At 44.0% G+C, this 22334-nt stretch overlaps 1 protein-coding gene across 1 annotated transcript in view; it reads right to left on the reverse strand.

Annotated features, from left to right (window-relative positions):
• The window catches only part of AACS (acetoacetyl-CoA synthetase), a 103570-nt gene extending 82380 nt beyond the window's left edge, over positions 1 to 21190 (reverse strand). Inside the window, exons 1-4 of the mRNA XM_044275649.1 lie at positions 20978 to 21190; positions 13065 to 13168; positions 7815 to 7935; positions 3674 to 3787 (exon numbers count right to left, since the gene is read on the reverse strand). Coding sequence (XP_044131584.1) covers positions 3674 to 3787; positions 7815 to 7935; positions 13065 to 13168; positions 20978 to 21107 — 469 coding nt within the window. The 5' untranslated portion in view covers positions 21108 to 21190. The remainder of the gene's footprint in view (positions 1 to 3673; positions 3788 to 7814; positions 7936 to 13064; positions 13169 to 20977) is intronic.
• Positions 21191 to 22334: the final 1144 nt, after the last annotated feature.

Here is a 22334-nt window from a genome sequence, read left to right on the forward strand (position 1 = left end):
CACCCCCGCTGATCAGCTGTACAAGGAGACGGCACGTCTCCCGTCTCTCTTCCTGTCCGCTGCTGCTGTGCCATAGACATACAGCAGAGCACAGGAAGAGAGAAGGGAGACTGCACGTGAGCACTGCGCATGCTGTCTCCTTGTACAGCTGATCAGCGGGGGTGCCGGGTGTCGGATTACCGCCCATCTGATATTGATGACCTATCCTGCGGATAGGTCATCAATAGAAAAAGCCCAGACAACCCCTTTAACAGGCAGTTTTCTATGGCAGGACTGGGAGCCTTCACAAGGGCCAAGGTCGCCATAGCAATTGATCGGAAACCCATGATTCACTGCAGGGGGTCTGTTAGGAGGAAAGAGCCCCCTCCTTCTGTCTAACCTCTCAGATACCATGGGCTCCTAATATACCTGATTGCCGGGGGTTCGAAACCTCGCATCCCCACTGATCAGATGTTCCGCAGTAGTTCCTGCACTGGAACTACATAGCTCTATGAAGCACTGCACCCATTCACTTCAGTGGGAACAACGCTGCAGTAGTCAGTGCCGTCCACTACACACAATGGGTGAGTTTTATCAAATCTGGTGTAATGAAAAACTGGCTTAGTTGTCCATGGGAACCAATCAGATTCCACCTTTCATTTTCAAAAGGAGCTCTGAAAAATGAAATGTGGCATCGGATTGGTTGCTATGGGCAACTACACTAGTTTTCCTTTACACAAGTTTTGATAATTCTCCCCCAGTGAATGGAGCTGTAGGGACTATAGTTCAGATATAAGGATAAAATAGGACCAGAAAAGATGGGAGCGATCTCACTGTGACAGGGCGTCAACTGCATTAAACATCCGGCAACTGCCACGTACATCACTTTGGGGTAATATAATGATGAATGCGGATTGTGGGGCAATATACAGAATTTCATATAGTAAGACTAGATCTTTTCACTAAAGATACTTTGTAATATAATTTATTTGCAGATTTGGTCCTTGAGCTGAGCTATTGATAACCACCTCAATACGGATAGCATATCTATACAGATTAGTCTATGGACAAGCTGCACATATTTATCCAGCAGATGCTCATTTTATTACACTCATCTGGCCAATTCTGTAAACCAATTTCTGAACAGAAATGACCCTTGATGGCAGTATTAAGGCTCTAATAGGATCCCCGGAGAAGAAATGCACTTACAATCTGTGCCCGAGTTCTCTTTTTACAGAGAAGTTTCCATATTATGACCAAGAACCTGTAGCTACTGTACGGTACTGTACAACCTTACTGAAATCTCGTGACAAGATTACCAATAGTCTCAATTAGGATTAAAGTGTTTTTCTCAGGGATCAGGATACTGAGTGTCTATATCAGGATAGGCCATTAGTATTAGATCAGTAAGGTCTGACTCTTAGCACCACCGTCAATCAGCTTTTTAAAGGAGCCATGGCACTCGCACTGTGGCCCCTTCAAACAACTCATCGACAGAGGTGCTGAGGGTCGAACCCCACCGACCTGATATTGATGGCCTATCCTGAGGACAGTCCATAAATATTCTGAGCCCCAAAAACCCCAATTATAAGCTTGGTCTGGTAGGAGCAACCATTTGAGATCTGTTTTTTTAAAGACTGCCATGTCACTTCAGTAAGTGGCATTTATCATGTAGAGAAAGGTAATACAATGCACTTACTAATGTGTTTTTAATGTCCATATTGCATCCTTTTCTGGCTGGATTCATTTTTCCATTACATTATACACTGCTTGTTTCCATGGGTTACGGCCACCCTGCAATACAGCAGCAGTGGTCGTGCTTGCACACTATAGGAAAAAGTGCCAGCTTCTCTGGTGGCTGGGACCGTGGGGAGCGCACATAGGCTGGTGCTTTTTTATAGTGTGCAAACATGACCACCACTGCTGGATTGCAGGGTGGTCATAACCATAGAAATGAACAGTGTATGATGTAATGGAAAAATGAATCTAGCCAGCAAAGGAAGCAATATGGACAATCATTATACATTAGTAAGTGCCTTGTATTAACTTTGTCTACATAATAAATACTATTTGCTGAACCTCTTTAAGTCTAACAATATGTTACATAAGTCCTTATATGTTTTATAGCAGTGGTGGTCAGCCAACATATAGTAGGGGCCTCAAATGTAGCCCATGATGCCATCAAATATATTCATTTAGGGCCATGTGAGGAGGTAGGCACATGTATGACTTTCGCAAAAAAAATTGGCCAGCGTTTACTTCATACATTTTATCAGAGGTTCTCATACACTTTCAATGACTGCTGTCCGTCAGCTATCTTTCCTGAAACCACCATGGACACTCTGTTCGGCTGAGGGTGTACGTGTTTTCACTGTGGAGAGAGGAGTAAGCTGCGGTGACACCTTATCTCCTGGGAGAATAAAGTATCAGATGTCAAAATTCAATGCACCCAATACTTCTCTCCCCTGATGTTATCGGTCAGAAGTGGGAGCCTGGAGCTCCCCATACAACAGATTGGGGGCCAGTCCTGCCAAAAAAAGGGGGTGTCAACCGACAACAGCCTAATGTGTAGGGGGGGGGGGGCTTTTGATAAAAACAAGTTTGAATTCAATAGGGAAAAAAAAAAAATCCAAAACAGAATCTCAGAGTTTCTGGCACAATTTATATGGATGGACCACAGACTAAAGACATAAAAGAGCCTATGCATAGATACAAATACATACACACAACTGAAGATGATATAGTGCCTCCATAACAGGGGGAAAAAAGGTGCAGCTTTGGGATTATGCCTGAGCATTACCCTAAGAAAGACTGCTTTACCATTTTTCAGGGAGCCACGTGTCAGGCATATGGTTGCCTGTTGGGCATCATGTTTTGCGTTATACAAATGGGGGAGATTTATCAAAACTGTTTTAGTTGCCCATAGCAACCAATCTGATTCCACATTTCACTTTTTATTTTCCTTTGGGAAATAAAACATGGAATCTGGTTGCTAATGACAACAAAAACCGCTTTAATAAATTTCCCCATCTGATGGATTAGTTTAAAGGGATCCTGTCATTCTGAACTCAAGAGATTTATCAAAACTGATGTAAAGGAAAACTGGCTTATTTGCCCCTAGCAACCAATCAGATTCCACCTTTCATTTTTCAGAGCTCCTTTAGAAAATAAAAAGATCAGTCTGATTGGTTGCCATGGGCAAGTAAGCCAGTTTTTCTTTGCACCAGTTTTGATAAATCTCCACCTTTGTGTCTAATCTGCAGGCAGCATGTTATAGAGCAGGAGGAGCCAAGCTGATTATTATGTAGTTCTATGGGAAAAGATTCAGTAACACTTGTATACATTTAAAGCTCTGCTCTTTCTGAGCTCAAGATGGCTCAGTGATTGACAGCATCCTCTGTGTAAGTGTGTATACGGAGATAGTTCTCAGTCACTGAAACAAATGAACTCAGAAAAGATGCATAAATTACAAGTTTTATTGCACTAATAATAAAGGTAGTGACGTTCTGATATTGATCGCTGTAGAGGTCAAACACGTTCTTGGCTAAGAAAAAGTAAAGCGCTAGAATTTAGGAGATTTTAGTGAGCAAAGCACAAATTATTAAAGCCTGGTAGCTTTCCTCTATCACGGCCACTTTATATTCTGGAGTGCAGACTGCTGACTGCCACACTGCAAGAAACTGTAGACAATTACCAACAACACGATCTCCAGCTTCGACTCCCATCTTCCTCATGGCAGCTGCATACAAAGCAACATCTCTTCTCAATTCTTCAAATGTCACTTTTTCCACATTCTCCCTGCCTTCCCCTGAGGAACATAATGAGATACAGCTCAGTATAATCACCACGGGAATGCCAAGTGCCTGGCAGAGACTGGCTTTAATAAATAGCTAATAATGGGAAAGCAGATAAACACAGCAAGAAGTACACCACAAGACACTGGAGAAAATCAGCACTAGACGGGTATACAGCGGCTTAACCCGACATTAATTTTTATTTTTTTAAACAACATAAAAAAGTATTTTTTTTTAAACAGAAAGAGCCATACTTACCTCACTGATCCCCCACCTGTGACCCACCTCAGCCAATGATTGCCACAGTGGGGGATTGGTGAGGTATCACTCTTTTTTTTCTAACGTCATTTTCACCCTTTTCAAAAAAAAAAATATATATATATATATATATATATATATATATATATATATTAGAGAGAGAGAGACATGCACACATTAATTTTGCACTGGCACTTTTACGTCAGTATATATAAAAAATAAACAGAATAAGGGCTCATGCACACGAATGTTGTGGTTCAGTTAACCTGTTGTATTTTTTTGCGGAACGGAAGCACAGATCGGAACCACTCCGTAGTGCTTCCATTCCGCACCGCATCTCCGTATTTGCGGACCCATTCAAGTGAATGGGTCCGCATCAGTGATGCGAAATGCACACAGCCGGTGCCCCGTGTATTGCGGAACTGCCGTATCCGGCCCGCAATATGGCCATGGGAGCACAACGGTCGTGTGCAAGAGGCCTAAGGGCTCACGCACACGAACGTAATTTCTTTAACATCGAGGATTTGTTTGTGTCATGTGACCACGGAGGGTAAGTGAAGCGCTTGCCATTACTCGCGCTTCGTGGTCCCCCACCAGCCCGCACTGGACTGGACCCTTTAGTCGTCAGTCACCAAAATTAATCATTAAAAGGGTATTCCTATCTCAAACAATGGGGGCATATCCAGTGGCGTACACAGAGAAGTAAGGGCGCCATAGCAAGGATCAAACCAGGCCCCCTACACAGGACAGAAGGGTTTCTGCCTAAACCCATTTCAATTACCCTTGGGCCATTTTTCCACTGCCTCATTTGCTAAAAGTTGTTCCTTTAGAGTCCTGACTAGTGTTGAGCGAACTTGTGTTTTAAGTTCGGCGTCTAAAGTTCGGGTTCGGGTTATCGAAGAATCGCGTTATGGATTCCGCTACCACGGACAATAACTTGGTCCGGGGTAGCGGAATCCATAACGCAATTCTTCAATAACCTGATCCCGAACTTTAGACGCCGAACTTAAAACACAAGTTTGCTCAACACTAGTCCTGACCAAGTTTTAACCTCCAGTAGAAGTGGAGAAAATCCCAACTAAGACTGGGCCCCCTCTTGCCCTGGGCCCTTTAGAAGTCTCAAGGTCTGCCTCTATGGTAGTTACGCCCCAGGACATATCACTATCTCTAAAATGACGCCTAAAATGAGGTCAGCAAAGTGGTGGCTGACAGTGCCATGTCCAGCCACCACCAATCGTTCCTAGTGGCCTGCTGAAAATAGCCGAGCAGTGCGTACAGCTATTTTCAGAATCCCCATAGAAATTATTAAGAGCGCACTGCATGGCCACGGCTTCCTTTCATTTCTATGTGGCCGATGGCTCGGCTATTTCCGGTGGCCCCACAGAAATGAATGGAGGGCAGTCACACATGTGCGGTGTGCCCTTCTTTACTTTGCTGGCTGGGTTTTACGAGATAGGAGTGGGTCCCATTGTCTGAAATGAGAAAACCCCTTTAAGGCTGGACAATTCCTTTAACACTGCTGTCTTATCAAACAGACACTATAGGTAGAAAACTAACTATCAGAACACCAGGATATAATATATATGCTCTCCCATAAACCTCATTTACCTTTAAAAAAGGTGTATTGAAAACTATATTGTTAGAGTCCACTATCATAGGCAAATTTTGTAGCCTTTATCGGATATTGTTGTTGAACGGCTGTTCATCCCCATGCAGAGCAGATTATTGCAGCTAAACAAGCGGGCAATAGTCAGGAACAAAAGCTTCACTCCTGATCCCTGCCCTGTGTATCAGCCATTAGCAGGGGAAGAGACATTTTAATTTATAGTGCTGTACAATGGATATAAATGCATATAGGAACTATTACAAATAAGAGGGGGGCCCATAAGGTATGGTTACCTTACACTGGACAGGATGGGGCATCAACATGATCTAATGACAATCTAATGTGCACAAGGACAGCCAGCACCACTATGCTGGATTTTAACAAGCCTAATGAGTGTTCAGAGAGATAAGCAAAGTGGGGTTGTTTAGAGCTCTATTAGGGTGAATAGGATCTTACACTCTCTCTGCTGCCCTGTGCATAGTACACACAGCAGAAGGGAGCTTACCATGGCAGCCAGGGCTTCAGTAGCGTCCTGGCTGCCATGGTAACCGATCGGAGCCCCACAATTACACTGCTGGGGCTCGGATCAGAAGCTGCCACTTCCACCAAAGAGAGGAGGTGAGGGGACTCTGTGGCCACTGCCACCAATGACCAATTTAATACTGGGGAGGGGAGAGGGCACACTGCGCCACCAATGTTTTTAATTCTGGAGGGGGGGGGGGGGGGAGGCGCACTGCGCCACCAATGATAATTAACGTTTAATATACAAATACAGCCGGCGGCAGAAACACATTGCAGACACCCGACCTCTGACAGGGCGCTGCAATCAGCGGCAGTTAACTTCTAAGGTGCGGCACCTGAGGGGTCAATTGCCGCAGATCACAGCACCCTGTCATAGGCAGGGTGCCGGCAATGTGTTTCTGCCGCCGGCTGTATTTGTAATGTATTAAACGTTAGTTATCATTGGTGGCGCAGTGGCCATAGCCCCTCCCCTCCTCTGCCCCTCTGCTCTCTCATTGGAGGCAGCGGCAGCACAGGGGGAGGGAGAGACTGCTTCCTTCTTCCCTGAGCTGCTGAGGGAATATGGCGCACAGCCTAGTATTAATAAAAGACAAATTCCGGTATCGTATCGATACCGGGCTAAAAGTATTGTTTGGGTATCAAAAGTTCGATACCCGAAACAACCCTAAAGCAAAGTCATATGTGTTTGGCAGTTTCTCACCCCATATTCCTATGCAGTCTTTGCACTAGTTCTTCTTCACATGCGAGTTAAAGGGCATCTGTCAGCAGATTTGTACCTATGACACTGGCTGACCTGTTACATGTGCGCTTGGCAGCTGAAGGCATCTGTGTTGGTCCCATGTTCATATGTGCCTGCATTGCTGAGAAAAATGATGTTTTAATATATGCAAATGAGCCTCTAGGAGCAATAAGGGCTTTGACATTACACCGAGAGGCTCAGCTCTCTCTGCAACTGCACATTTACACTGCCTGGCCCTGTCAAAGTGGAGAGGACGCAGAAGTTGAAGAGAGAGCAGAGCCTCTACAAGTAACAGCAACAACCCCAATGCTCCTTGAGGCTCATTTGCATATATTAAAACTTAATTTCTCTCAGCAATGCAGGCACATATGAAGATGGGATCAACACAGATGCCTTCAGCTCCCAAGCTCAAATGTGACAGGTCAGCCAGTGTCATAGGTACAAATCTGCTGACAGATACCCTTTAAAGGGATTTTCAAGCCAATCAAAATTAAACACAGTGGTAACCCGCTAGAGCCTTTGATTGGCTGCAGGAGTCACATGTCCATGACCAGAAGAACCAGGAAGTACAGAGACTGGCGAGAGACTTGTGATGCATTGATATGGGAGCAGCGTGTGATTGGTAGGGCACAGCCTAAGCAGTCTTATTTTAAGACAAAAAGGAAACGGTAACCACATATTTCCATCTGGGATCTTCCCATTTCCCCATGCTCTGAGAGAAAACATGATTTGGGGACTTTTCGAAACGTCTCTATTTCGATGTTTGTTTACTCCGCTGCAGGATTCCTTCACTACATCCAGGCGTAATAATTGTAGTGCTGCAAAGCGTTCAGTGGGTCCGTTTCATGCTGTGCCAGTGACTTGGGACAAAAATAAGTGTCACCACATTTTTACCATTGCTTCAGTGTTTACTTACTTATGGCGTACAGAGCAATTTTATCATTGTCCTTGTGTTTCAGGAGGTTTTCTGCATAATTCAGGCGACTCCCGTGAAACCACTCTGGAATGTCAGCTATCCCTTTGGATCGGTCAATTATCTGCAAATAAATGTTAAAAAAGTCAAATCTGTCCATCAGTATCACATCATAAGCACTGTTGCCTTATATAACATCAGACTCCAACACTTACAGTATGCAATGACTACCTTACTACGGGGGAGTCTGCATGCCGGGGACAACTGCAAAAGGTGCTAAACTCTTATGTCATCTGTCATTCACCCCACCTAGACTAGATTTTACTGTAATGTATTCATAGTAGAGTTGTTGCGATACCAAAATTTGGATTCGGTTTCGACACCATAAAAAAGTATTGTGATACTCGATACCACCCGAAAAAAATAAAACACCAAAAAAGCCATGTGCATTCTGCATTTTTTTAAATGGCGAATAGCAGAGTTTTATTTTTATTTTTTTCCTGTTCCGCCATTCACCGCATAGATTCTTCTTATATTTTAATAGTTTGGACTTTTTGGACGTGGCGATATGTGATATGTATATTTATTTATTGTGTATATATTTTATATGTAAAATTGGGAAAGGGGGTGATTTCTACTTGGTGTGAATAGGACCTTACACTCTTCAGTAGTGTCCTGGCTGCCATGGTAACAGATTGGAGCCCCAGGCTTACACTACTGGGGCTCCGATCAGAAGCTGCCAGCAATGAGGGGGAGGGGAGAGGGGGACCCTGTGGCCACTGCCACCAATGATTTTATTACTGGGGGGGTTGAGGGGGGCGCACTGCGCCACCAATTATAATTGACCTTTAATAGAGGAGGCGGGTGCCAGCAGCAGATCAGCGGCAGTTAACCCCTCAGGTGCCGCACCTGAGGGGTTAACTGCTGCTGATCGCAGCTCCCTGTCAGAGGCAGGGTGTCGGCTATGTGATTTTGCTGCCAGCACCTGCCTCCTGTATCAAAAGTTAAAGACGACCTTTCATGAGCAGGCTACATAGAGCGGCGCCAAGGGATGTCCCTGCACTTACTATTATTCCTGGACACCGCTCCGTTCGCCCACTGTGCCCCCATGACTGTATCCTGCTCTGTATGCTAATTACTACTATCGGAGCGATGGGCAGGAGACATCAGCTTCTCTTCTGGGCATTCCTTCTCCCTGGCTGTGATGTTCTGCGCTGCGACTGGACATCGCTACAGCAGGGAGAAGGAACGCCCAGGAGAGAAGGTGATGTCTCCTCCCCATCGCTCCGATAATAGTAATTAGCATACAGAGCAGGAGACAGTAATGGGGGCCACAGTGGACGAATAGATGAGTGGTACGTTTTGAAGCAACCCTTTATGTACAGGCCAGGTTTTTCAGGGCAGTGATAAATGGTGTCCTTTTGTATCCTGCTTTTGGAACAACACTCAATCTTTTTTGGGTCCATCCCTTCCTTGTTGTTCAGGGGACTTCACCAGGGAAATGTTGACCTGGTACAACATGGGCACTATAACTTCCAGAAGCACTGGAACCCTCCCCTTCCTGGATTTGAAAAAAGACCTTTATCATCACATCTTGAAATCGAAGGTATGTTCCCGCTTGGCCTGCAGAACTAAATAACATGTATGCATTATACAGGGCCATCTGTACAATGCACATGGCCAGCTTTTTGTATATCAGGGATCTGGAACTGCTGCAAATAAACAAAAAAAGAAATCCCTGATCACTACAGTAGTTGTAGAAAATCTTCTTTTTCACCATTACACAGGAGATGGTTGTGGTGGTGCACCACAAGTCCCAACTCACAATACGGAGGGGCACAGATTCTTCCTGCTCCCTCTGCCTCTCTAGCGCTGCTATTGGCTGGTAAAAGCATATCAGGTAATCTCAGTGCTAACAGGGGACACCAAACACTGGTGTCCCCTGTCCAAGCTTGGGGGTGATTGGTACTGTCCATTTCTGCACCAATCACCGCCATTGGAGCCCACCTGCACTGACTGGCCAATCTCAGCAATCCGGCTGTGGGGGGAAGGGGGGGGGGGGGGGAGTTTAACCTCCCTGGGCCCCTAACCTGTTGGGCAGAGCAGCCATCTTAGCCAAGTCACTAGACGACCAGCACCATGATTTATTTAAAAAATGGTGGATGATTTCTTTACCTCTTTAATTGGGTCCAAGATAAGAATGAGTATTTCTAGGTAAGAAATAGCATTAGAAGATCCTTATATAGATAGATGTACACCTGGGCTATGATGGGTATGTACTTTAGCACATAGATGCCCCTGACCACATTTGCAAACCGTGTCGAGAAGGTAGCTGGAATCTGCATATCACTGTTCCTGCCTGGAAATGTGACATCACCTTCACTTAGCAGCAAAACGTATCACACACAAATTACTAAAATGGCCAGAAATCCTGCCCACACCATTATTTTCTATGGTAATCAACTGTTCGAGAACTAAAGGCCCAAGCTGAGGATAATGAGTCAAGATAGGGCCTCATGCTCATGGCCATATTATAACTCTTCTTCGTACATCCATCGAGGACCATGGGGCCCTACTGTACTTCCACATGCCTCAGATTTCATAGATTTTTTTTTTTTTATAATTAAGAAAAACAAAAAGATATGGCATGGTCCATAGAAAGTCGAACTGTATTTAACGCCTTAGTGAACAAGCAATTTTTTTTCATTGTCACAGTCTAAGAGCTATATCTTTTTTATTTTTCCACTGATGTAGCCGTATGAGGGCTTGTTTTTTGCTGGAAAAGTGGTTGGTGGCACTATTTTAGGGGTACATCTAACTTACTGATTCACTTTTATAAACTTTTCTGGGGGGGAGGGTACAGCAATACCACCATTGAGTTTTTACTTTATAAATGTTGTGGAGTTTATTTTTCTGGATAAATAGCATAAGTTTTTACATATAGATTTTTTTACATTACTTTTGAACAATTTTTTGAAAAATGTTTTGGCATTGCTGCATCCCAAGACCCATAACTTTTTACATTTTCTTTCTACAGATCTGTGTGAAGGCATGATTTTTGCAGGATGACTTGTACTTTTCAGTATCATTTTGGAGTACATCCTTTTTTTGGGTGGTAAATAAGCAAATTGTGGCATTGTTGTTGCATGTTAATTGTGTAGTGTGGGTCATTTTGATTGCGGATTGGGGGGATTTTATTTTAGTATTTTTTCTATTAAAAAAGCATTTTTTTCATGGAAAACATGCATTTTCTTTTACTTAGAATTTTTTTGATTTAAAACTTTTTTTTAACCATTTGCTAGTCCCATAATGGGACTTTAATAGGCAATCTTTTGATCAATTCTATAATATATTGCATAGATTTTGCAATTAAATGTATTTTTGTGCTATACCGACATCCACCAGCAGGCAATGCCATAGAGGCGCAGCCTGCTAGGGAAACACTGAAGGCAGGCTTGGGCCTTCATTAGGTCCTAATCTGCCCTGCACAGATATCAGCACTTCACAATGTCATTCATGGGGTGCCGATAGGAGAAAGGGGGAGTCCACTCACTCTCTAAATGCTTAGAAGTTGAGGTGGTTAATGTCGGTACTCATGTAAGAGCCAAGCCCCTGCACTCGGCTTAGACAGGACCACCGTAAAAAGGCCTCTTTGTGACTGCCGTAAAAAGTTATCTTGGTGGTAACTAAGGTGTTAACATTTAGTTATCGTGACCATCATGAACTCTCACCTAAAGGGAACATTTTTAGCATTTTTAGCATGATCATGTTAAGATTTATTTTTTTATTGCAGAGAGTAGATGGGGTTTTGTAAAAACACATTCCCAGCACCAGGCTCAATGTGTTTCTTCAGTAATGTTAATAAAACGGCCCAGTGGACATCTCTGAGGGGTCATAACGTAATTCTATGACGGGAGGCATTCCATTATTCATTCCGTCATAATAGAAGTCTATGGGCTGCAAAGCGGATCACAGAGACACATTAATCTCCTGACACCCGCTTCTTCTGGCAAAGTGACCTCCGATGGCTGCATCTAGGCAGCAGACGTGTAATCAGCCTTTTTCATGGTGCAGACAGTGCATTATGTATGGATTTACTGGAAGATCCACTGTTATAATAATCTTCTGTTACCCGAGAGTACCAGGACACATTGGAAAATAAGAAATAACCTCAGATACTCTACTCTTCTGTGACTATTGTGTGGTCATTGTATGTGGAAAGTGTATAACCACCCTCAGCATTATTCCCTCCCAACATTGACATGCCATGAATTTAGCACTTGCCGCAGTTTCTACTATGAAATAAATCTTTCAGCGCTTGTATTCACCAGAACCTGTGCCATTGTCTTACCTGGGCATTGGCTTAGGCCAGGGATGGGCAAACTGCGGCTCTCTATGGCTTAGGCTACTTTCACACTAGCGTTTTTTGCGGATCCATCATGGATCTGCAAAAAACGCTTCCGTTACAATAATACAACCGCATGCATCCGTCATGAACGGATCTGGTTGTATTATGTCTTCTATAGCTGTGACGGATCCGTCTTGAACACTACTGAAAGTCAATGGGGAACGGATCCGTTTTCTATTGTGCCAGAGAAAATGGATCCGTCCCTATTGACTTACATTGACTTACATTGTGTGCCAGGACGGATCTGTTTGGCTCCGATTCGTCAGGCGGACAGCAAAACGCTGCAAGCAGCCTCCAGAGCGGAATGGAGACTGATCGGAGGCAAACTGATGCATTCTGAGCGGATCCTTTTCCATTCAGAATGCATTAGGGCAAAACTGATCCGTTTTGGACCGCTTGTGAGAGCCCTGAATGGATCTCACAAACAGAAAGCCAAAACGTGAGTGTAAAAGTAGCCTAATTTGTTAATCCAAAGGGATTAACAGGTAAAACAACATCCAATCTTGTCTCATGCACAAGTTTGGCAATCAGATCTGTTTTCAAGAAATCTGACTGTCCAGATCATGTATAACCCTATGTCTGATACTGAAATAGAAATGGGCCTAGAGAAGCAAAATTCTAGCACCTTATCATCCAATTTTGAAGAATAATGACGAAGTGGTCTGCCAATATTTGGACCTTCATAGTTGTGCCAGAAGAAGCTTCATTTAGATGCAATAGAAAAACTGCTCTGATGTGAGCCTTACTTTATTATCCTTTACTACATGTAAGAATTCATTTCTAAAGTAGCAGGTTTTCCTTTAGAAAAATCATTAGGGTGTTAACATTTTAAAGAGAAGGCATACCTCATCGTACATACGAGAGAAGATGATGCCACTGAAGTTCCAAAATTCTCCCCAAAATTCTGGATAGAATTCCACTGACCACTGGTAAAGTTCATTGTAGTTAGCTAGAATAAAGAGAGCGATTACATTTTTCAAAATAATTGCATGCATCTAAGTATTGTGTAGACGATTAAAAAAAATAAAAAATAAATAGGGCCCCATAAAAATAAAAACTTTATTTTAAACTAGCTTTTAACTCTTAACTTTATATTCACTTGGGTCTTCTAAAGTCATCCAATACACTGGAGAGGGAATAGATGCCTCATTCCAAAAGATTTCTATTCCTGAAAATTGGACAAGTCCAGTATTCCTGCATACAGTAGCTCCGATGTGTCATCTGCATAATTTAGATCTGACCGGTCATTACACCTCAAACTGTTAATTGTTCGATCTCCACTGTGATAGCCAATGGCTCAAATATTAAATAATACAAATAACATTGAATAAAGTGTAATTGTGCTACACTGCCAACATTTTGTTCATATCAGCAGAGTAAACCGGAATGCCTTTAGTCACGATGCCTTCTAATCTAATAGGCTCTGTGCCTTCATTCCTACTGTTTGTGGTATAACTTTTCCCATACTTCGAGGCGTTATCTGAGGTCATGTGGCTACAGCATGCTCAATCTGGATAAGTTGCAGACGGACAATAGAGTTTAGTCTACTAATAGGGAAAATGGGTTGTTGAGCTGACATTTCCGAAATTATACTGGATAAATGTTGGTCAAACTCTCAAGGTCAAGGTCTCATAATGACCTCAAATGCAGCCCTGAAGAAAGTTTAGCCAAGGCTGGGGAGGGGTGGGATGACTCAGCCATAGAAGTGCAAGGAAGCGTGCTTCACAAGCTCCGCTGCCACAAGTTCTTGTCTCACAGAATACCACCATTTATGTCGCTTGGTGATACCTAGTAGACAATGTGGGGGCACTGCTAGAGCTCCCCTTCCGTTCAGTGCATCAGCAGCCTCTTCAGGCCTGGAACCCATGGTTCCTCCTTACACATGGTGGTCTGCACAAAACTCCCACCCAAAGGAGAGCAGTCAGGAGTTTCCAGGGCAGGCCCATGTCTACATGCAGCAGGCCTCCATCCCTCAAGTGGTCTCTCTAACACCATCTTATCCAGAACCCTCTGTGCAGTCAGATATACAGATGCTGAAATAGTTAAAGGGAATGTGTCATCAGAAAATATTTGAGGCTACAAAATAATCTTGGGTCTTTTATTTGTACAGAATTGCTAATTTCTTATGTTGGCCTGCCACCTGCTCGCCAAAATAAGATTTGCAGCTTCAATACGATGGGTCTCTTCAGAGAGACCCAGAGCACTGAAATCAATTACCGGCATTCTCATTGGCTGCAGAGGATGCCGGTAAAAAGCCCAGAAGAGCAAACTTCTAGGTTTTTCACTCGTTACATGACGTGATCACACTTGATCACGGCATCTTAAAGGCTTTAATGACCGCAATCGGCATCATTGCAGGTTGCAGTCATTAGCCGTGGGTCTCTGCTATTTGAAACAGCATAGACCCGCCGCTGCACTCCTAGCCGGCGCCACGTTTGCACTTCGCTCCAGCAGGTGCAAAGTGCAATGCACCCATAGAAACGATACCACCAGCACTGTGCATGCACAGCAATTATACTGAGGCCTATTCCTTTACTATATACTGTGACAAGCAGGCCAAGGCACAGGGCAGAGAGCCGAAATCACCAGCAGAAGGGGGGGGGGACGTTGCAGGAAGTTTAAAGCGCATGAGGGAGCTTGTGCTCTCAGAAAGTTTGGAAATTTACATATAGAATAAACATAGTTTGCTGAACATAGAAAATCCACAAAGGAATGACAAAGGTATGCTTTAAACCAATCATGCCCAACCTGCAGCCCTCCAGCTGTTGCAAAACTACACAGCCTTAGTACATTTTAGCATGCTGGAGGCACGCGATCCTGCCTCCAGCATGCTAAAATGTACAGTCGTGGCCAAAAGTTTTGAGAATGACACAAATATTAGTTTTCACAAAGTTTGCTGCTAAACTGCTTTTAGATCTTTGTTTCAGTTGTTTCTGTGATGTAGTGAAATATAATTACACGCACTTCATAAGTTTCAAAGGCTTTTATCGACAATTACATGACATTTATGCAAAGTCAGTATTTGCAGTGTTGGCCCTTCTTTTTCAGGACCGCTGCAATTCGACTGGCCATGCTCTCAATCAACTTCTGGGCCAATTCCTGACTGATAGCAACCCATTCTTTCATAATCACTTCTTGGAGTTTGTCAGAATTAGTGGGTTTTTGTTTGTCCACCCGCCTCTTGAGGATTGATGTTCTCAATGGGATTAAGATCTGGGGAGTTTCCAGGCCATGGACCCAAAATGTCAACGTTTTGGTCCCCGAGCCACTTAGTTATCACTTTTGCCTTATAGCACGGTGCTCCATCGTGCTGAAAAATGCATTGTTCTTCACCAAACTGTTGTTGGATTGTTGGAAGAAGTTGCTGTTGGAGGGTGTTTTGGTACCATTCTTTATTCATGGCTGTGTTTTTGGGCAAAATTGTGAGTGAGCCCACTCCCTTGGATGAGAAGCAACCCCACACATGAATGGTCTCAGGATGCTTTACTGTTGGCATGACACAGGACTGATGGTAGCGCTCACCTTTTCTTCTCTGGACAAGCCTTTTTCCTGATGCCCCAAACAAACGGAAAGAGGCTTCATCGGAGAATATGACTTTGCCCCAGTCCTCAGCAGTCCAATCACCATATTTTCTGCAGAAAATCAATCTGTCCCTGATGTTTTTTTTGGAGAGAAGTGGCTTCTTTGCTGCCCTTCTTGACACCAGGCCATCTTCCAAAAGTCTTCGCCTCACTGTGTGTGCAGATGCTCTCACACCTGCCTGCTGCCATTCCTGAGCAAGCTCTGCACTGGTGGCACTCCGATCCCGCAGCTGAATCCTCTTTAGGAGACGATCCTGGCGCTTGCTGGACTTTCTTGGACGCCCTGAAGCCTTCTTAACAAGAATTGAACCTCTTTCCTTGAAGTTCTTGATGATCCTATAAATTGTTGATTGAGGTGCAATCTTAGTAGCCACAATATCCTTGCCTGTGAAGCAATTTTTATGCAACACAATGATGGCTGCACGCGTTTCTTTGCAGGTCACAATGGAAGAACAATGGAAGAACAATGATTTCAAGCATCACCCTCCTTTTAACAGGTCAAGTCTGCCATTTTAACCCAATCAGCCTGACATAATGATCTCCAGCCTTGTGCTCGTCAACATTCTCACCTGAGTTAACAAGACGATTACTGAAATGATCTCAGCAGGTCCTTTAATGACAGCAATGAAATGCAGTGGAAAGGTTTTTTTTGGGATTAAGTTAATTTTCATTGCAAATAAGGACTATGCAATTCATCTGATCACTCTTCATAACATTCTGGAGTATATGCAAATTGCTATTATAAAAACTTAAGCAGCAACTTTTCCAATATTTATGTAATTCTCAAAACTTTTGGCCACGACTGTACTAAGGCCATGGACAAGGTCTAGGTTAGACCAAAACGTTGGCTAGTGGCTATAAATAATTTCCAGGATGGATTAAATAAAATAAAATATAAAAAGTTATTGAGTGCCGTGGTCTTTGAATACACTAAATGCAGAATGCACAAGGCCGGTATTTGTGTTTTGCAGATCCGCAATTTGCGGACTGCAAAACACCCAAAGGTCGTGTGCATGATCCCTAACTTGTATTAGTGTGCATACAGAGTTAGCTATTAATCTAGGAGAAAGACTCCTAAGCCCCAAATTATACTAAATCACACAAAACTATATACAATCTACTCAACTCCTCCTGTTCTAAAACCGTCACGCTTCGGTGTGGGAGGGAAGGGGGAACAGGGAATCAGGCCTGAGAACTAGGGAAGGAAGATGGACACCTCCTAGTGAAAACCCTAACCAAAATCCTGGCTGACTACCAGTATAAATTGCAGACCGCAATTAGCGATCCGCAAAAATGGATACGGTCGCGTGAATGAGCCCTAAGGCCTCTTTCACACGGGCGTCATGTTTTTGGCCCGTATAAGATGCGGGTGCATCGCGGGAAAATGCACGATTTTTCCGCGCGAGTGCAAAACATTGTAATGCGTTTTGCACGCGCGTGAGAAAAATCGGCATGTTTGGTAGCCGAACTTCTTCACAGAAGTTCGGGTTTGGGTTAGGTGTTGTGTAGATTGTATTATTTTCCCTTATAACATGGTTATAAGGGAAAATAATAGCATTCTTAATACAGAATGCATAGTACAATCGGGCTGGAGGGGTTAAATTTTTTAAAAAAAATAATTTAACTCACCTTAATCCACTTGTTCGCACAGCCCGGCTTCTCTTCTGTCTTCATCTTTGCTGTGCAGTAGGAATAGGACCTTTGATGACATCACTGCGCTCATCACATGGTCAATCACCATGGTGATGGATCATGTGACGGACCATGTGATGAGCCCAGTGATGTCACCACAGGTCCTTTTCCTACTGCACAGCAAAGATGAAGACAGAAGAGAAGCCGGGCTGCACGAACAAGTGGATTAAGGTGAGTTAAATTGTCTCCTAGCAACCGTGCGTGAAAAATCGCACCACATCCGCACTTGCTTGCGGATGCTTGCGATTTTCACGCAGCCCCATTCACTTCTATGGGGCCTGCGTTGCGTGAAAAAACGCACAAAGTAGAGCAAGCTGCGATTTTCACGCAACGCACAAGTGATGCGTGAAAATCACTGCTCGTGTGCACAGCCCCATAGAAATGAATGGGTCCGGATTCAGTGCGGGTGCAATGCGTTTACCTCACTCATTGCACCCGCGCGGAAATCTCGCCCGTGTAAAAGGGGCCTAACAGTGAGCCTGAGCATCTTCAGTGCAGCACTGAACACGGATTAGGGACAAGTTGAGATCTAGTTTTTTAGTGAAAAATTTAAATCGGCTAATAAAGTATATTCCAAAAATAATCCCTTCACCTACACATTTAAAAAAAAATAAAAAATTTAATGACAGTTACACTTTCAACCCTTCGCGAAATCTGATGGAAATGTACATGTCATGGAGCTAAGCAAGTGTAATAGCTAGTGGGTGCCTGCTGTTTCATGCAGCAAACACCCACGGCTAATGTCCGCGAATAGCGGTGATGCTGACTGCGAGAATTTAGCCCCTCAGATGGCCCATCTGAGAGGGCTAAAACCCGGAAGCATGCATTTCTGAGACAGGCGGAGATAGGGGAAAGCTCATTACTTTTATAATACAGTTCAGGACAGCAGGTAGCAACACTAAACTGTAATACAGTGATTTCAATATAGGATAATACAGCAAATTCCATTATTTAATACCAATTGCAATCTGATGTTGGGGTCCAAATCACCCCCCTTTCCCCAAAATCAACAACAATAAAAAAAAAATAACATCATGGGCATCACCAAGTGCAAAAATGTCGTAATGGAAAAAAAATAAAAATGGCTGATTTGGTATTTTTTCATCACTTTACTTCCCCAAAAATTTGAACAAAAAGTGATACACACTTTATGTAAAGAGAGGCAGCTACTGGGGGGAACATTACATGTAAAGAGGTTGCTACTGTGGGGCATTATATGTAAAGAGCCTTAGGCCACGGCACATGAGTGGGGGTGAAAGCATATAAGATCCGCACAAACTTCCATGGTCATTTATGTGCATTTCTGCACCATATCCACACCAAAATCTGCAATTTCTAACAGTGTTTTTGGGTGCGGATTTGATGCTGTTTTGCTGCAGATCATGGAGACGTGATGTGGACCAAACACACCCATCTAAGTCTACGGGTCCGTGAAAATCACAGACAACACAGATGGACGCAAAAATATGCATACAAATTTGGCTAGCTCACAGTTAATTTACATATGGTATTTTTACTGTATTACAAGACAATATTTCAATTAAAACAGTAAAATCAAATTAACATATATACTCTCAATCCCTTTAAATATTTCTACATGCGGAGCTCACGCATAAAAATAGAAATATTTAAAGAGCTCCGCATGTAGAAATATTTAAAGGGACCGAGAGTATATATTTTAATTTGATTTTACTGTTGTTTTAATTGAAACATTGTCTTGTAATACAGTGTCATTGATTTAGTAAAAAATACCATATCTAAATTAACTGTGAGCTAGCCAAATTTGTATGCATATTTTTGCGTTTTGTGCCATAATCACCAATCGGTAGTTGGTGGGCCAAGCTTCAGTATATACTGGTTGAGCTTCTCTAATACAGAATTTGGTTGTTTTTTAACAACACGGATTGAATCTGTGTTGCGTCCGTTTTTCACTGAAGACTGAAAGTCGAAGCTCCACCGGGAGCTCCACCTACTAGTAAGTGACAGCAATGCGCCGCACAGACCTGTCACTTACCAGTAGGAGGAGCTCCCGGCCGGACACAGACATCGCAGCTCCCAGGTAAGTATGAATCTTTTACTATTGTACTATTGCTAAGTAACCATGGCAACCAGGGCTGCAGTAGCGTCCTGGTTGCCATGGTTACCGATCGGAGCCCCAGCGATTAAACTGCGACTCCGATCGGAACTCCGCTGCCACCAATGATCGGGGGGGGGGGGCGATGGGGGGCGCACACTGTGCCACCAACGAATAATTATTACAATACAGGGAGGAAGGGGGGGGGGCGATGGGGGGCGCACACTGTGCCACCAACGAATAATTATTACAATACAGGGAGGAAGGGGGGGCGATGGGGGGCGCACACTGTGCCACCAACGAATTATTACAATACAGGGAGGAAGGGGGGGGGGGCGCACACTGGGCCACCAACGAATTATTACAATAGAGGGAGGGAGGGGGGGGGCCGCACTGCCCACCAATAATATTCAAACTGGGGAGTGGGGAGGGGTCTGCCCCCTGCTGCCTGGCAGCCCTAATCTCTTACAGGGGGATATGATAGTACAATTAACCCCTTCAGGTGCCACACCTGAAGGGGTTAATTGTGCTGATCACGGCCCCCGTAAGAGATCGGGTGCTGCCAGGCAGCAGGGGGCAGTCTTGTACACAGTTTGTAGTGTATTCTAACTAGAAGCGTCCCCATCACCATGGGAACGCCTCTGTGTTAGAATATACTGTCGGATATGAGTTTTCACGAAGTGAAAACTTAGATCTGAAAAAGCTTTTATGCAGACGGATCTTTGGATCCGTCTGTATGAAAGTAACCTACGGCCACGGATCACGGATGCCAATCTTGTGTGCATCCGTGTTCTTTCACGGACCCATTGACTTGAATGGGTCCGTGAACCGTTATCCGTCAAAAAAATAGGACAGGTCTTATTTTTTTGACGGACAGGATACACGGATCACGGTCTCGGCTGCAAAACGGTGCATTTTCCGATTTTTCCACGGACCCATTGAAAGTCAATGGGTCCGCGAAAAAAAACAGAAAACGGCACAACGGCCACGGATGCACACAACGGTCGTGTGCATGAGGCCTTATAGTGATTTTGAGTCATTCCCATGCCAGTGATCATCGCCAGTCCTCGGTTGTACGCAATGTCCATGTAATGTCACTGGATCACAGCATCACCACCACATGATGATGTCAGCACGGACAGATCGGCTGCCACCACCACATGGAGTGATGTCACATCATTGCATACAGCTGATAAACAAGGGTAACGGTGAGACACAATACATAAAGGAGAGTACAGGAATGAGACTGACATGCACACCTAGCACTCATAGGAGATGTCTGCAGTGGTCAGCAGTCCCTGGGACTATTCCTCTGTACTGTAGCAGAGGTGTCCCTGCAGTGACAGGGCAGGGAGAGATGAGCTGCAGCACTTTCTGGGTCACAGCTGTCACTCTGCCCAGGATCACTCACCCAGACTGAGCCCATGATTCGTGTTCACCCTGGCTCTGAACTGGTCCATCTGGGTGATTTTCTTGGAATCAGGGTACCACATCACTTTAGACTCCATGATCTCCTCCATGGGCTCCTCCTTCTTAGACATGCTGGATGTGCCTGGGAGTCTCCAGCTCTCTGCTTCTCTCCCCAGCTTGACACGCTTCTATTTACTCGCTGGGGAATGACATGTATCCTTCCGCGCACTAATTGTCAAATAGTCCCTTGTTCCTGAGCTGCCAGTTTCTGACCTTTTTGAGTCCAGGTTTTTTTGTTTTTTTTATTAAGTTAAATGTGAATAATTTTTAACTGATGAAGGTCTTCGCTTGGGAAATAGTTTGTAAAAAGTGACATTTAGTAATAGTATTGCACAGGGGCAGATGAGGTAACATTGGAAGTGGGCAAGGATTCTAAAAAAAATGTGCCACTCAGTCTATGCCTTGTGTACTGAAGGCAGTGACATAATTACATAGCAAAAAAATGAATAAATAAATAAATAAAGCTAAAGTATATATTCAAGGCAAATTGTATTAGTACAATTCAGCACAAGGACCTGTAGGCAATACTGGTCCTAGACTGAAACCTGACCAAGGAGAACATCTACATGGAGGCTGTATGTTCTGCATTGGTTTGTGTGGTTTTCCTTAGGATTGTGAGCCAAAACAAGGTGCTCGGTTGATAAGGGTTACCGTAGAGCCTGTTACCGTGGTAATACCATTTATGGTGGATTATGTGGAACAGAACGTCCAGCCCATAATAGAACTGTCCTATTGCAGTACGCAGCCCTGCAGGATATTGCAATGTGAGGTCACGGTTAAATGGGCAAGCAAGGGTAACTCACAGTTTGTAGGGAGACCCTGGGCAGGCGTACAGCAGTGATGGAGAGGATGACACAGGGGTCCTCTGGGGCACTCTCTGTATGTAGGGACCAGGCCTGATGGTGGATGAGGTGCCCTGGATGTTGCATGTGTTTAATGTGCCTAGGGCAAGGTCCCTTTAAGGTTCGTGACGCCAGTGCCTGTAACGGTGGCACACCGATTGGTAGTAGTAATAAGTGAGGAACACGGTGTTGTGGTGAACCAAACTTTCTTTTACTGGAAGTATCAACTTTGCACAGTTTAAGTTCAGTTCCACTTGCAGCAGCAGTTATAAGCAGGCTTACACAATAATGGCAGGTACAATGTTCTTGGCAAGATACTCAGAGGGTAAAGACAACACTTACAGACCAGGCTGCACTAATCCTCAGAACTCCTGGCTGTCTGTATCCCAAGGCCCGTATGCCCTAATGCTGGCTTTTATCCTTGGTAACAATCCTCCTCAGGTATATATCCCTTGC

The sequence above is a fragment of the Bufo gargarizans genome, chromosome 1 (assembly GCF_014858855.1).
Source record: "Bufo gargarizans isolate SCDJY-AF-19 chromosome 1, ASM1485885v1, whole genome shotgun sequence".
Lineage (NCBI taxonomy): Eukaryota > Metazoa > Chordata > Amphibia > Anura > Bufonidae > Bufo > Bufo gargarizans.